The sequence below is a fragment of the Corylus avellana genome, chromosome 4 (genome assembly GCF_965113065.1).
Source record: "Corylus avellana chromosome 4, dhCorAvel1.hap1.2, whole genome shotgun sequence".
In the NCBI taxonomy this organism is placed as follows: domain Eukaryota; kingdom Viridiplantae; phylum Streptophyta; class Magnoliopsida; order Fagales; family Betulaceae; genus Corylus; species Corylus avellana.
This window is the reverse complement of record NC_142493.1, coordinates 15,829,734-15,846,313: the sequence shown is the minus strand read 5'-3', so window position 1 is coordinate 15,846,313 and position 16,580 is coordinate 15,829,734. Positions and strand designations below refer to the sequence as shown.

The 16,580-nt window shown below is 40.0% G+C and overlaps 1 protein-coding gene across 2 annotated transcripts in view; it reads left to right on the top strand.

The window, feature by feature from the left end:
* SOS1 (sodium proton exchanger, putative (NHX7) (SOS1)) overlaps positions 1-16,580 on the top strand; it is a 92,486-nt gene that overhangs the window by 53,478 nt on the left and 22,428 nt on the right. For both annotated transcript variants that reach the window (XM_059589699.2, XM_059589700.2), the window contains 3 exons: positions 8,380-8,427; positions 8,622-8,729; positions 12,814-13,045. In XM_059589699.2, the coding sequence (XP_059445682.1) occupies positions 8,380-8,427; positions 8,622-8,729; positions 12,814-13,045 (388 nt within the window). The remainder of the gene's footprint in view (positions 1-8,379; positions 8,428-8,621; positions 8,730-12,813; positions 13,046-16,580) is intronic.

The window sequence follows — 16,580 nt, the reverse complement described above, 5'->3', positions numbered from 1 at the left end:
ACATGTTATAATCATGGCCAGCCTATTCTGACCGTTTCCGGCGAATTCTGGTCGTTGCCGGCGACTTTACGGTTTTTTTGGGAGAAGAAGAAGTTTGTTTGGTTACAGGTGCATGCTGTCTCCTATCCAGGATAAGGCTATCCCTAGATCCGGTTGTGCTATTCCTTAACCAGGTTAGGATATCCTCATCCAGGGTTGGAGTAGCCTCATTCCGGTTTTCTTTTGGATCTGGTTCAGGTCAGTTTTTTTGGTATTTTCAGCCAGTTCAGTCTGGTTCTCGTTGTTTAGATTTCGGTTCACCTCAATTCTCACTGTTTTAACGCTGATTCAGTATGTTTCAGTCCGGTTCTACTTATTACCTGACTGGTTCAGTCCGGTTTACTGTGTTTTTGGGCGGTTCAGCAGTAGTTCGACTGGTTCCTCTCTCTCTTTATAATTATTTTGCTGATTGGCGTTTGTTTGAGCTGGTTTTTGCCGTTTTCCAGCATTGTTGCAGTGGTTTTCCCATTATTTTGAGTGGTCGTTGAGGGTACTTATTTGTTATATTGCTGTGGCTTCTTTCTTGTTGAGGTTATGGCAGCTAGACCTGAGACACCCTTAGTTAATGCTCCTATGACTCAAGTGAAACTGAATGGGAAGAATTATGTTTATTGGGCACGGTCTGTCAAAGTTTTTCTCAAAGGCAAGGGCTTGTTTACTTAACCTTAGGTATGCCTAAAGACACTACTTCTCCTAGCCTTTGGGAACAAGAAGATAATCAAATTATCTTGCTTATGTTGAACAGTATTGAGTCGCACATTGGATCGTCATGCATCTATCTACCTACTGCTAATGATATTTGGGATCATCTCAGTCATATGTATTCTAGTACTCGAAATATCACTCGGATTTATGAGGTGTGTAAACAATATTTTGGGCTTGAACAAGGTACTCAAAGTGTGGACGAGTACTACAATCAGGTTGTGGCCATCTGTAAGGAGAGGAGCTTGTATCAACTTCTCTCTATAGACTTGAAGAAAATGGAAAAGCAACGTCAAGATATAGATGTGGTTCAGTTCCTTCTTGGCTTAAAACCTGAGTTTGAGTCGGTTCGTGTGCGGATTTTGGGTGGTTCCACCCTCCCCTCAATTCTTGAGGTTTTTTCTCGAATTCAGCGTGCTACTCTTTCTGATCATGGCTTGTAATTGAGTTCTGAGCGTATTGGTGAACGCTTCGTTTTTCTTGCTGCCTGTGGTAGCTTTGGCAGATCTCTTTTTCGTTGAACGGTTGAAAGCTCATTTGGTTGCTAAAGGTTACACATAGACATATGGTATTGATTATGATCAGATGTTTTCTCCAGTTTCCAAAATTTCTTCTGTTCGTATTTTTATTTCTTTGGCTGCTAATCTTGATTGGCCCTTTTTTCAATTGGATGTCAAAAATCCCTTTTGACATGGGGATTTACATGAGGAAGTTTATATGGAGCAACCACCTCGGTTTGTTGCTCAGGGGGACTATCAGGGTTGTTGTGTGTGCAAGTTAAATAAGGCTTTGTATGGTCTCAAGCAATTGCCATGGGCATGGTTTGGGGAGTTCTCTGCGGTGGTTATGGAGTTTGGTTTCCAGCGATGTCAAATAGATCATTCAGTATTTCACTTGCATACTAGTGCAGGCTACATTCTCCTTGTGGTATATGTGGATGACATCATGATTACCGGTGATGATTCAAGAGGCATTGCTCGGTTGAAACTATTTTTACAACAGAAATCTCCAAGCTACCCTCCACCACCACATTTTGAGGAAAAGGAGGTTTGGGAGGTGGTAAAAGGCATGGAGGGTGACAAGGCACCGGGACCGGATGGGTTCACCGTGGCTTTTTTTCAATCTTGTTGGGTTGTTGTGAAACATGTTGTTATGGCTGTTTTTTCTGAATTCCACCGAAGACGGCAGTTAGTGAAGAGTTTGAATGTAACTTTTGTGTCCTTGGTTCCGAAAAAGGCGGATGCGGTGGAGATGAAGGATTTTTGGCCTATTATCTTGGTCAGAGGGATGTATAAAATTCTATCCAAGGTTCTGGCCACTAGAATGAAAACTGTATTGGGAAAGATCATCTCTAACTCTCAAAATGCCTTCATTGGTGGTTGGCAAATTTTAGGCTCTGTGCTCATTGCTAATGAATGTTTGTATGGTCGTATGCAATCAGGTGCGCCGGGTGTTATTTACAAGCTGGATTTGGAAAAAGCTTATGACCATGTTAATTGGGACTTCGGCTTTACTGAAACGGTGTGGTTTCAAAGAGAGATGGAGGGAGTGGATAGAGTGGTGTATTTTGTCGGTTAGATTCTCCATCTTGGTAAATGAAACTCTGGAGGGTTTCTTTAATAGTTCGTGGGGAATTCGGCAAGGGGACCCACGTTTCACCGCTACTGTTTGTGTTGATTATGGAGGCTTTGAGTAGGATGGTGAATGCGACAGTAGAGCAAGGTTTATTATCAGGTTTCTTGGTGGGAGAAAGGGGCTTTTCAGATTTAGTGGTTTCTCATTCTTTATTTGCTGATGATACTTTGATTTTCTGTGAAGCCATATCCTGAGCAAATCCATTATGTGCGCCTTATCCTTTTATGCTTTGAGGCTGTTTCGGGGTTGAAAGTTAATCTTGGTAAATCAAAAATGGTTGCTATAAGAGAAGTGGGAAACATTGAGACTTTGGCTGATATTCTTGGGTGTAGTGTTGCGGCTTTGCCCATGAAGTATTTGGGTTTGCCATTAGGGGCTACATAAAAGGCTACATCTATGTGGAATGGTGTGACGGAGCAGATGGAACGTCGGTTGGCAGGTTGGAAGAAATTGTACCTATCAAAGGGAGGTCGGTTAACCTTATAAAGAGTACGTTGTCTAATCTTCCGATTTATTACTTATCTTTGTTTCCAGTTCCTATGAGTGTTGCCAATAGGATTGAGAAGATTCAAAGAGATTTTCTATGGGGAGGAATGGGAGATGAACAAAAACTGCATCTTGTTAACTGGAACCAAATTTGCCGTCCTTTAAGGGCCGGCGGTCTTGGCATTCGAAATGTGCATAAGTTCAACCAAGCTCTTTTGGGAAAATGGCTATGGAAATATGCGACAGAGAGCAAGACGCTTTGGTATAAGATATTAAAAGCTAAGTATGAATATCAGGATGGTCGGTGGTGTTCAAAGGAGGTGTCGAGGCCTTATGGTGTGGGTTTTCGGAAGCATATTAGACGAGGATGGGATACTTTTGCAAAAGGTGTGAGGTTTGAGGTGGGCCTAAGATCGAAAGTTCTCTTCTGGCATGATACATGGTGTGATAATCAGCTGTTGAAGCATGCTTTCCCTTCCTTGTTTAGTATTGCAAGGTACAAAGAAGCGTGGGTGAAGGATAATTTTATGTGGAGGAATGGGGTTATTGAGTGGAATGTCATCTTTGTGCGTTCCGTCCAAGATTGGGAGTTGGATGTGATATCATCTTTCTTTGAACTGCTGTACTCTTGTATGATTTCTCATGGTAATGTAGATCGGATTCGTTGGTTCCCATCTTGAAAAGGTATGTTTGAGGTGAAGTCTTTCTATAAGGCCTTGTCCATTCCAGCTTATGAGGTGTTTCCATGGAAGAGCATTTGGCGCTCTATGGTGCCACCGCGAGTGGCATTTTTTGGGTGGACTGCGGCTCTCGGCAAAATTCTGACACATGACAATTTGCGAAAGAGGAGTATTGTGGTAGTGGAATGGTGTTGTATGTGTAAGAAGAATGGGGAATCCGTAGATTATTTGTTGATCCATTGTGAAGTGGCCACTCGGCTATGGCACTATATTTTTACTTTGTTTGGTATTGAGTGGGTTATGCTGCAAAGGTTCCTAGACTTGCTTGCTTGCTAGAATCAGGTGGGGGATAGAGATCTCTCTAAAGTTATTTGGAGGATGGTTCCTTTGTGCGTCACTTGGTGTATATGGCGGGAGAGGAATGCACGAAGTTTTGAGGATAAGGAGTGTTCGGTGGATGGGGTGAGGAAGAATATGATCTCTATGCTATAGTTGTGGGCGTTGGCTCACCACCGTATCGATGTCCTGACTATAGAAGAGTTCTTGAATATGTGCTCTTTGTATATTCCGTAGGGGTTCTCTTGTATATAAATTTGCACTAGGGTTGTGCCCCTTTGCGCTTTTTCAGTAATATTCACATTAATTATCAAAAAAAAAAAATGTTTACAAAATCCTTGTGTCAGAAGAAGTTAGAATTTATTTGTTCCAAGCTGGGCTTATATGATATATATGCTCCAGCTTGAGGCGGAGTGTTAGAGAGTTAATATGTTATATGGGTATTTTGGTGTTTGTATTTGTCAATAGGTTTGCATGGAAGAAGTTAGAGAAGAAGAGGAGGCTCGTATATTGTGTTATGTAGCCTATCTCAAACATATTATTATGTAAGCTGAAATAATTATGACAAAGACTAAAATACCCTCAAAATCCTAGTACATTCTTCTAACACTCTCCCTCAAGCTGGAGCATATATATCATATAGACCCAGCTTGGAACAAATAAACTCTAACCGGTTACGACACAAAAAGTTTGTAAACATATCAGCTAACTGGTCTTCAAACTTCACGAATGTTGTAAATATATCTTCATTGAGTATTTTGTCTTAGACATAATGACAATCGACCTCAATATGTTTAGTCCTCTCATGAAACACTGGGTTAGATGCAATATGTATAGTAGCTTGGTTGTCACAAGATAACAGGATAGGAGTAGGAGCTGAGAAACCAATCTCCTGAAGAAAGTGTAGTAACCATGTCAACTCAGTAGCTGTATGAGCTATTGCCCTGTACTCTGCTTTAGCACTAGATCTTGCCACCACTATCTGTTTCTTATTCTTCCAAGTTACAAGATTACCGCCGAAGAATGTGCAATATCCTGTAGTAGACTATCTATCTGAAGGAGAACCTGCCCAATCTGTATCAGTAAAACCTTCGGCCATAAGATGTCCATTCGGTCTATACAATATCCCTAGACCAGGTTGTCTCTTTAAATACTGAATAATGCGAGTAATAGCTTCCCAATGTGAAACCCGAGGAGCCTCTAAGAACTGACTGACAACATTAACTGCATATGAAATATCCAGCCTGGTGATAGTAAGATAGTTCAACTTTCCAACTAGACGACGGTACCTACCAGGATCTTCAAATAATTCACTTTCATCCTTCAGTAATTTCTTATTTGGATCCATTGGAACATCAACAGGTCGAGAGCCCAAAAGACTTGTTTCTTCTAATAAATCAAGTGCATACTTTCTCTAAGATAAGTTGATACCTATTCGAGATCTAGCAACTTCAATACCTAGAAAATATTGAAGTTTGCCCAAATCCTTTGTATGAAATTGTTCTTGTAGAAATTGCTTTAATCGGGCAATGCCTCTTGAATCATCTCTAGTAATAACGATATCATCTACATATACCACAAGAAGAAAATAGCCTGCACTAGTATGCAAGTGAAATACTGAATGATCCGTCTGACATCTCTAAAGACCAAACTTCAATACCGCTTCAGAGAACTTTCCAAACCATGCTCACGGTGATTGCTTGAGACCATACAATGCCTTTCTTAATTTGCAAACACAGCCCTAAGACTCCCCCTGAGTAACAAACCTAGGTGGTTGCTCCATATAAACTTCCTCAAACAAGTCGCCATGTAATAAGGCATTTTTGACATCCAATTGAAACAATGGCCAATCAAGATTAGTAGCCAAGGAAATAAGAACATGAACAGAAGAAATTTTAGGTACTGGAGAAAAAGTGTCATTGTAATCAATACCATATGTCTGCGTATAAACCCTTAGCAACCAGCCGAGCTTTCAATTGTTCAACCGACTCATCAGGATGAAATTTAACTGTGTAGACCCATTTACAACCAACAGTCTTCTTATTAGGTGGTAAGGGAACCAACTCCCATGTTCCATTATGATGCAAGGCCTTCATTTCCAATTCCATAGCTTGCCTCCAACCAGAGTCGGATAATGCAGCCTACATTGTCTTTGGAATGGAAATACTAGAGAGATGGGAAACAAAACAAGACAATGAAGGAGAGAAAGAACTAGTGGATACAAATTGACTGATCAGATGTTGGGTAGTGCAAGAACGTGTACCTTTCCGTATTGCAATAGTCAAGTGGTCGGATGGAGGTGGGAGCACCGGATCTGTAGACGATAAGGATGATGGTGGCGGAGCACGAGCAGATGGTCGAGGCCGACGCTGATAAACCTGGAGTGGAGCATGTGAGTGGGGACGCAAGGGAAGGCAGCGGAAGAGACGCGGCATCAGATGCAAGGGAAGAGTCGCTCAAAGAAGGAATAGTAGGAAAATAGGGGAGAGACTCATCAAAGGTAACATTAGCGCACATGAAGTAGCGTCGAAGGACCGGACTATAGCAACGGTAGCCCTTCTGGGTTGTGGAATACCCGAGAAAGACACATTTAGTAGCATGAGGGTCAAGCTTATCAAAACCAGGGCCCAAATTATGAATATAGCAAACACACCCAAAAACCCTCAGTGGCAAGGAGAACAGGGATGAAGAAGGATATAAAAGAGAATGAGGAAAGGCCCCTTCTAAGACCGAGGAGGGCATCCTATTAACTAAATAACAAGCAGTGAGAACAGCCTCAGTCCAAAAATGTTTGGGAACATGCATATGAGACAAGAGACAACGTGCGACATCCAATAAATGGCAATTCTTGCGTTCAGCCACACCATTTTGTTGTGGAGTGTGAGCACACGAGGTTTGATGGATAATGCCTTTATCAGACAAATAAGAGGCAAAAGAATGAGACATATATTCTTTAGCATTATCCGAACGCAATATATGAATTTTCTGAGCAAATTGAGTCTTAACCATATTGCGAAAGCTTTGGAAAATAGAAAATAACTTGGAACGATTTTTCATTAAAAATAACCATGTCATATGGGAAAAATCATCCACAAAAGTAACAAAATAGGGGAATTTATTGGACACTGTAGTAATGGGACCCCATACATCAGAATGAACTAACTCAAAAGGACTAGAAACTCTAGGAACAACTCGTGATGGAAACGAGGCACGATGATGCTTACTAAGTTGACAAGCTTCGCAAGACACAGACAATTGATGGCAAAGACTCGGGACTTGATGCTCAACGTAGAGAGGGAAGGATGACCAAGGTGACAATGCCACTGAGGAGTGGAGGCTGACGACTGCAAAGCACGAGAGGGAGGTGTAGGTGCTAGATCCAGATAATATAATCCATCGACTTCATGCCCTATACCAATCATCCTCCTCGTCTTGAGATCCTAAAAAATACACAAAGAAGGGTAAAAACTAACGGAACAATTAAGGGCTTTTGTAATTTTACTAATAGATAACAAATTAAAAGGAAAACCAGGAACATGTAGAACAGACAGCAACTCAATATCAGGACTCAGATGGGTAGTGCCTGAGCCGACTACTTTGGAGAGGGAACCATTAGCTAGGGTGACACTTTTAGGGGTAGCAACAGGATCCATTCTCTTTACTAAACCGAGCCTACCCTTTCCTAAAATCCTAACTAATTAGTAAAATTACAAATTTTTTTTTGATAAGTAATGATGCATTAAAAGAGCGCAGAGGGGCGCAAACTAAGTACACAGGAAGTATACAAGAGAGCAACTAAAGAGGGGAGAAAGAAGAGAAAATAAAAAGAAAATCAGGAAAATTGATCACTATGGGTGCAAGCCAGCCTGCAGTCCAAGTGAAGAGCGTGTACAAAAAGAAATGAACAAGGTCCTCTAGGTTCCTCGACAAATCCTCAAAACATCTAGCATTCCTTTCCTTCCAAAGGCACCGTAAAAGACTAAGGGGAACCATCTTCCACACCACAGTGCCACGGGATTTTCCGCCCGACCACCAGCTAGTGAACATCTCCTTGACGCTTCTAGGCATAGCCCAACACATGTTGAAATGAGAGAAAATAACAGCCCACAAAGTGCGCGCAACCCCACAATTACTAAAATTACAAATGCCTCCCTAAAACTAATTTTTAGATTTCTGTGCGTCATTTCTAGTTTAAAGCTTGTATTTATGGGCTCTTTTGTATACTTTCTATGTACATGAGTTGCGCCCCTTGCGCTTTTTAATACATTTATATTGCCTATCCAAAAAAAAAAAAAAAAAAGAGGATTGGGATTGTTACACCAAGTCAGTTCTGACAAGCATCCATTTCAGAAATAACAGGTTTATTTTTTCTAGACAAAGGTAATTAGATCATAGTATGTCCCTTGGTGTCCATTATGAACATTTTCATATCCATTATTTTTATGTACTTTTGGTGCCTTATACGTTTCTTTTGATTGATATATTGTTGTGGTTGTTTCAGCGTTCTAGCGACAGCTCAACGGAACTCAGTTCCAAAACACGAACTCTGGTATGTTTTTGAAGCAAGCATCTTGATTATGCTTTTCGTTTGGGAGATTTACTAATAAAGACCATGAGGGGGGGCCGGGGGGGTTTTGGTGGGGGGGGGGGTTTGGGGGGGTGGGGGGGGGGAGGGGGTGTTATACAACTAGAAATGAATTACTTAAATTTGTTGATATATTTACGGAAAACATTTCACCGCAGTTCGTTTTCTTCACTGGTGGAATCGTATTCTTGACGCTAATTGTGAATGGTTCAACAACACAGTTCATTTTACACCTTTTAGATATGGATAAGCTATCAGCTGCAAAGGTGAGGACTTGAATAATAAATTTTGTGTTCATCTTATTTTGGTATATGAAATACATTTTCTAGTATTACACTAAGTTGTTCGCTTATTAGTATGACATATTTCTTATTATTTTATGCTGGCCTGTGAATCAGAGTAAATGTCATGAAGAATATCTAAAATATTTCAGAACATAGAAATATGCTTTAGACTCTCTTATTAGGGTTCTGTGATTGATATAAACATCGCTAGGATTACTGACTTACTACTGAAAATTTAATAAATTCTTCATTACATTTAACAAAAATTTAGGTCATATCTTTGTGATGTGTTACAGCAAAGTTATCTAAAACTCTAACAAACTCCCGTGCAAGTCATTTGCTGAAGTCTACATAACTTATTGAATTTAATGTTGTGATTCTACTTCAAGTTATATATTTTGAACCTACATCTAATTTATCTGCAAAGTTATCATTTAAGTCTTCTCTACTTCAATAACAGTTGATTTCTAAATTACTGGCAGTCAGATTTGAATATGGTCGTTCTATAGATTGGTGCTCCTATAGTTTTTGCATAAGTTAAGCCTCAGGAACCTTTATTGTATTGTGGCTTCCTGCTTTTTATCTTAATTATCATAGCTTTTGAGATTGTAATTTCTTAGAGATTCTGGTATATAGTTCTGAGGCTTTTTGCCTATCGCAAAAGGATTCTGAGGCTTCGTTTTATCTTCCTTTAGGTAATAGAGGGTTGCGGACTCTAAATCTTTTTAAAATTTTGTTGTCTACGAGAAGATTTTTCTCACAAAGTTAGGCAGTTCTGCAATCTTTGTCACTGCCCAGTATACTTGTTTCGTTTTCCTTTTTAGTTAGTACTTTTTTTTACTAATCCAAACAAAAAAGACTGGGACACTGCTGTAACCTCCACAACCACAAAACATCCTGTTCCGTCACAAACCTCCACAACCAGTTGCCCAACAATGCACGATTAAATTGAATCAAATTTTGCACCCTTAACTGTCCCCCCCCCCCCCCCCCCCCCCCCAACTTCTTCAAAGTGCAAACCTTCGACCAATTAACCAAATGAAACTTAAATTCATTACCAATTCCTCCCCACAGGAAATCTCTTTGGATTTCCTCAATAATGTTACACCAGATGTTGGAAGCCTTATAATGTGCACCCAATGGAGGACCCAAATACTTAATTGGCAACAAACCACCCCACAACCAAGAATTCTAGACAGCCCTTCCACATCATCTACCTCTCCTACTAGAACAATACCAGATTTTGATAGATTTATCTTCAACCCCAAAACTGCTTCAAAACAGAGCAACAAACTTCTCAAATTACGAAATTGTTCTACATTAGGCTCACAGGAGATTAATGTATCATCTGCAAATAACAAGTGTGATACTACCATTGCCTCTTGATTTCTCGTTCCAACAGAAAATCCATACATGAGCCCTCTCTCCACCGTCATAGTCATCATCCTACTGAAGGCCTCCATCACAACCACAAATAATAAAGGAGAAAGATGTTTTCCCCAAAGCTGTTTTCAATCGATTAGCCAGCACCTGTGAGATAATTTTGTACACCCCACCTACTAAACTGATAGGTCGAAAATCCTTAATATCTACTGCCCCCACTTGCTTCGGAATAAGCGAAACAAACGTAGCATTGAAACTCTTCTCAAATTTTCCACATGTATGAAACTCCTTAAAAACCGCCATAATATCATCCTTTAATATTGCCCAACACTTTTGGAAGGAGCCCATAGAAAGCCATCAAGTCCTGGTGCCTTGTCTCCATTTGAGTTCCTCACCACCTCCCACACTTCACCTTCCTCAAACTCTCTTTCCATCCACTGTCTCTCCTCTACATCATTGGGACTGAATGATTGCTCATCCATCTTTGGTCGCCCCTAATACTCTTCGCAATATAGTTTTTTATAGAAATTCACAATATGATCTTTTATAACTACTGGCTCATCATTCATGCTCCCATTCACCACTAAAGACACAATCGAATTATTGCACTTCTGGGAATTTGCCAATCGATGGAAAAAATCTATATTATTGTCGCCCTCTTCCAAGCACATTGCCCTTGATTTCTACCTCCAACTTACTTCTTCAAGGTGAAAGCACCTCTCCAACTTTCTAGAGTACTCCTCACTTAAGCAATTCATCCTCCGTTAATGATCTTGTCTTTACAATCAGATCCATCTCACCAATATCCGCCTCCATCTCCTTTTTGCGCTTCCTAATATCCCCAAAAACCTCCTCATTCCATTTTTTCAAATCTACTTTCAGTGCCTTCAATTTTTGCGCCAACACATAGCTCGACTTACCCTTGTAATTACAAGAACCCCACCACTTCTTGACCTGCTCCTCAAAGTCGTCTGCATGCAACCACATATCTTAAAATCGAAAAGGCCTACTACCCCATCTCTCCACTCCACAATCCAACAACAATGGAAAATGATCAGATAATACTCGAGAAAGCCTTATTTGTGAGACATCAGAAAACAATTCCTCCCATTATGGAGAGAGCAAGAATCTATCAATTCTGGACCATGTCTGATGATTGGACCACGTGAAACTCCCTCCTACCAACGGAATATCCATAAGACCCTGCTCAAAAGTAAATTCAAAAAATTCTACCATTGCTTGAGATTGCCTGGTTTCACTTACTCTTTCACTTGGATGCTGAACTACATTCCCCCCCCCCCCCATAAGGACATTAAACCAGCCAATTCATCCCATAGATATCTTCTTTCCACATCATCATTTGGCTCAACGCTTGTGGAATTGCTAGATTTATGTGCTTCATTTTCAGCTTAAAAACTTGTATATGTGGGCTCTTTTGTATACTTCTTGTGTACATAGGTTGCACCCCTTTCGCTTTTTATAAATTGATATTACCTATAACAAAAAAAAAAAAAAAAAAAAAAAAAAAAAGAAGCCCATTCAACATTTTCCTTAAAAGTTTTGAAAGCACAAGCTACCACATATCTCCCAACACACTCCTCTATCTTCTCAACCACTGGCCTATCCCACATTAACAATATACCTCCCGATGCCCCCCTCGAACCCAAATACAACCAATGAACATGAATACACCCCCACACACTACACACCACTTCCCTACTAATAATGTCCATTTTTGTCTCTTGCACATCAGAACGAATCTCAAATGATTTAGATTCCACGTAAAAGAAATCGAAATAATCAATCACTAAAACAATAGCATAAAAAGGGAAAAATCTCAAATAATTCTGGTGACGACCTACTTCCGGTGGTCGTGTGTTGGGTTCAATCTTGGTACCCCTTCAAAACAAAGAAATAAGCAATGCAAATGCCGGAGTTGTTCAGAATTTGCCTTACAAAAAATCAAAGTAAGATCATCAAATAATAGATAGGACTAGGGAATGGTAACATTTGATGGGAAATGGCTGAAAGTTGTGAACTTTGGCTTGTGGGATCGTTTCCATCAAGGGGAATGGGGGTGTCACTGTAAGTAGTGTGAAAGGAAGAATTGGGGTTCTCCCAATTCACAGTTTCAAGGGAAGGTGAGCCCACTTCATAGGAAACTGAGCCCACAAATTCTATGGGTTTCTGTTTGACTAGTGGGCATTTTGGGGCGCAACCAATCAGGTCATCAAGGGTGAATCGTCCCTCAAATTTCGTCTAAAATAGTAAATTTCTTTAAATTGGTTGATTTTGATTTCTATTGTAAAAACTGGGTGGTTGATGTTGGGAATGTTGTGGGTAGCTGGGAGTTTGCTTGGGTTTGGTGGAATGGAGGATTACAGAAAGAGTGGACAATAATCAATATTATCATTCCATGGGTCCTTAAATGCTTAATATATCACCTAAAAGTTTAAAATTGAAAAAATCAATCATATTCATAGAAGGGCTGATTCTTCTATGGTCGATTATCAGATATACATTATTTGTCTTAGAACTAGGATACTTTTCTGTAAGTTCTGAAGAAAAGCACAATGTTCCAGTGAACAACATTCTTGGTTGTGGAATTGGTTTTTTTTTTTTTTTTTCAATCCTTCTTTTTCCCTTTTTTGTGTTTGATATTTCTGTTTGTGTCTAATGACAGAGGCGCATCCTGGACTACACAAAATATGAAATGTTGAACAAAGCATTAGAGGCGTTTGGTGATCTAGGAGATGATGAGGAACTTGGACCTGCTGACTGGCCTACTGTGAAAAGATATATCGCAAGCCTACATAATTTGGAAAGGGAACGTGTGCCCCCTTATGGTGCACCTGAAGATGATGATAATCTGGATCATATGAATTTAAAAGACATACGCATACGCCTGTTGAATGGTAAATTTATTATTATTGTTAGTGCACCTGAAAGTGAATAATCTAGACCCTATGAATTTCAGAGATAGAAACACGGGCCTTCTAAATGGTAGATTTATTACTATGTTTCACTTCAGTCCCACTATTGAGTGTTTATTGTTGATGCAATGATCTTCAATCATCTAGCAGGGTTCTTGGACAAGAACGAAAAACTTGCCAGGTCCTCCTTTTTTTCTTTTTTGTTTCTTCCTTTCTTTTAGTGTTAGCATTGGACCTACATACAAATGGGTAGATTTCATTTTCCAAGGACTATGACCTTATTGTACCATATTGTAGCAAGACAGTCTTAGACCTTTATAGATTCTTTATTTATTACATTTTTCATTCTTTAAATGATAAAAACAAAAATTGCATTTTGTACGCTCCTTGCTCTACCCACAAACAGCAACGGTTATGGATTTGGTGTTTGTGGCTTTCCGAACGGGACAATTTTATCCCATGTAGGAAAACACTAGAGAAAATCCTTTATGACAAAGCTATCCCTCAGGAGGCAACAACATTAAGTAAATGTTTTCAAATCAGCTGTTCAGTATGTATGTAGTGACTCGTATAGATCTTGGAGATTGTTTTAGGTCATACAAAGCCTTTTTTAGTTTCTACTCTTTTCCCATAGAGGATGTGTTGTGAGTACACTTGTGAGTGTTGTTTCCCACATTGAGAAAATATAAAAGAAAAGAGTGCTTAATATACCTAAGTCCTTAACCCATTAGCTTAGGCTTTTGGGCTAGAGTTGTGTTCAATTATGTATATTAATGTACTCTAAGTAAAAACTTCACTTTATCTCCGAACAAATGGTATTAGAGCCATGGTTACTTTCTTGGGACGGGTGTCTGGACGCGTCGGGTTTAGAGTTGTGTCTCCATCCGCAACTCTTGACGTGGGACACTCTTAAAAATATAAAAAGACTCACAAGCGAGGGGGAGTTTGGTCAATGTGAATAGACTCACAAGTGAGGGGGAGATTGTTGTGAGTGTACTTGTGAGTGTTGTGTCTCACATTGAGAAAATATAAAAGAAAAGAGTGCTATAGAAAGTAGTCTGGTGCTATAGAAAGTAGTCTGGTGGAGAGGCCAATTGAAGTTTGGTGCTATAGAAAGTAGAACTCTAATTAAGTTCATCTTTGCTACTGGAGAAAATGTTTCCTCATAGTCAATCCCATAGGTTTGTGTAAAACCATTTTCAACTAGTCTGGCCTTGTATTGGTCCACAGAACCATCAACTTTATGCATGATAGTGAACACCCACTTGCATCCAACAACCTCATTCTCATTAGGCAATTTAACAAGATCCCAAGTCTAGTTTTTGTGAAGGGTTTTTATCTCTTCTTGCATAGCTGTCCTCCACTTTGGATTACTAAGTGCCTCCTGTCGGAATAGACAGATGAGACACAAAGGAACAATATGATGGTGAAAGGTGCTCATAGGAAACAAAATCAGATATGAGATGTTGAGTACATGACCCAACTCCTTTGCATTGTACAATAGGCAGATTTATATCATCGACCACAGATATTACAGAATCAGTTGTTTGACATGTAGCCTCAGGGATAGTCTTACTTTTTTGGCGTACTCTCAACTTATCCACAAGCAGCGCATGTGGCTTATCAACAGGTTCTGTGGGACACTCAATAATAAGTTGTTGTTTCTCTTGCTCAAGCATAGGAATGGGAACAGATAACATATTAAAAAAACTACTCTTCACTTAGACTCTCGCTCTGAAGAGGAGGTTGGGTTGAGGAGATATATGGTTGTGTTTCAAAAAATGTAACATCCATTGAGACATTGTTTTCTCGATGGGGAATGATAACATTTATACCCCCTCTACGTAGGAGAATAACCTACAAAGACACATTTGAGGGCCCAAAGATCAAACTTACCCCAAGCAGGACTATGAACATGTACAAAACAAAGACATCCAAACACCTTTGGAGAAACACCCTTTGACCTAGAGAAAGGTGGGGAAAACTCCTGAAGAGGTGTTTTGAAATCTAAGACTCGAACAGGCATCTTGTTTATGAGATATGCAACGGTGAGTTTCCCCTCCAATAATATCTAGGAACATGCATATTAAGGATCGAGTTACCTCTAGAAGATGTCGATTTTTCCGCTCAACAATCCCATTCTGCTGGGAAGTATCGACACAAGTTGTTTGATGGATAATGCCATGTTCACAAAAGTACATCACGAGATCACTTGAAAGATACTCATCTCTATTGTTAGAACGAACTGGTCTAAATCATCATGTGGAACATTTGAAACACAGAGAACACATCACTTGTATCCTTTAACTAGATAAAGAAACCACCCGGGAAGGGCCCCACACATCATTATGTACAAGAACAAAAGGCTCAGCACACTTATTGATACTAGGAATGTTAGATGAGCATATTAGGGTTAATATATTATATGGGGTATTTTGTTCTTTGTACTCGATGTTACATTATATATATATATATATATATATATATATATATATATATATATGAAGTATAAGAGGAGAAGGCTACGTGAAACAACACAGCCTCTTCTTTCTTCTACTAAGCGTGGAATTGTGAGACGTGGGCTTCATGCTCGCGAATAGTGATTGGGGATAGATGGTCGCCGGTGTGGTTTGTGGTGTATTTACGGTCTAGTCTGTGGTTGTTGGTGACGTATATGGCTGCCGACAGGTTATAGTGATGACCAGCAGAAACTGGGTTGTCGTTGAAGTGTGGTCATCGACTGGGTCTGTGGTGGTTTGCCGGCGTGTTCTGTGGTAGTCGCTTGGGTCTGTTGCCGTGGTTTTTGGTATCACTGGTGAGCTCTGTCAGACGCCAGCGTGTTTCCGTGTATTTCCGGCGAGTTTCCGGCGAGCCTCTAGTAAGTCTCCGGCGCAGGTCCCTGTTTGGTTTAACTTCTGGTTTTGGTCTTTCCAGTGGGATTTCCGGCGTGGTCTGCCTGTCCCCGATGAGTTTCGACGGTCTCCGGCGAGTCTCTGGCTAATCTCCAGCGAGTTTCTGGTTTTGGTTTTCTCATTCCTTTTAATTAAGTGGTTGTGACAGTTACAATTATTTTTTTTGTATTTCTGTGGAGTCTGGCTTCTTTGTTGTTGAGATTATGGCCTCTAAACTTGAAACTTCCTTCGTTAATGCTCCTATGACTCTTGTGAAGCTCAATGGAAAGAATTATATTTATTGGGCAAGGTCTGTTGAAGTTTTTCTCTAAGGCAAGGGTTTGTTTATTCACTTAACCTTGGGTATGCCTACAGAGTATCCTCCTAGCCTTTGGGAACAAGAAGATAATCAAATTATCTCGCTTATGTTGAATAGTATTGAGTCTCACATTGGATCTTCATGCATCTACTTGCCTAGTGCCAAGGACATTTGGGATCATCTTAGTCACACGTACTATGGAACTGGGAATATTACTCGGATTTATGAAGTGTGTAAACAATATTTTGGACTTGCACAAGGTGATCAAACTGTGGATGAGTACAAAAACCAAGTTGTGGCTATTTGT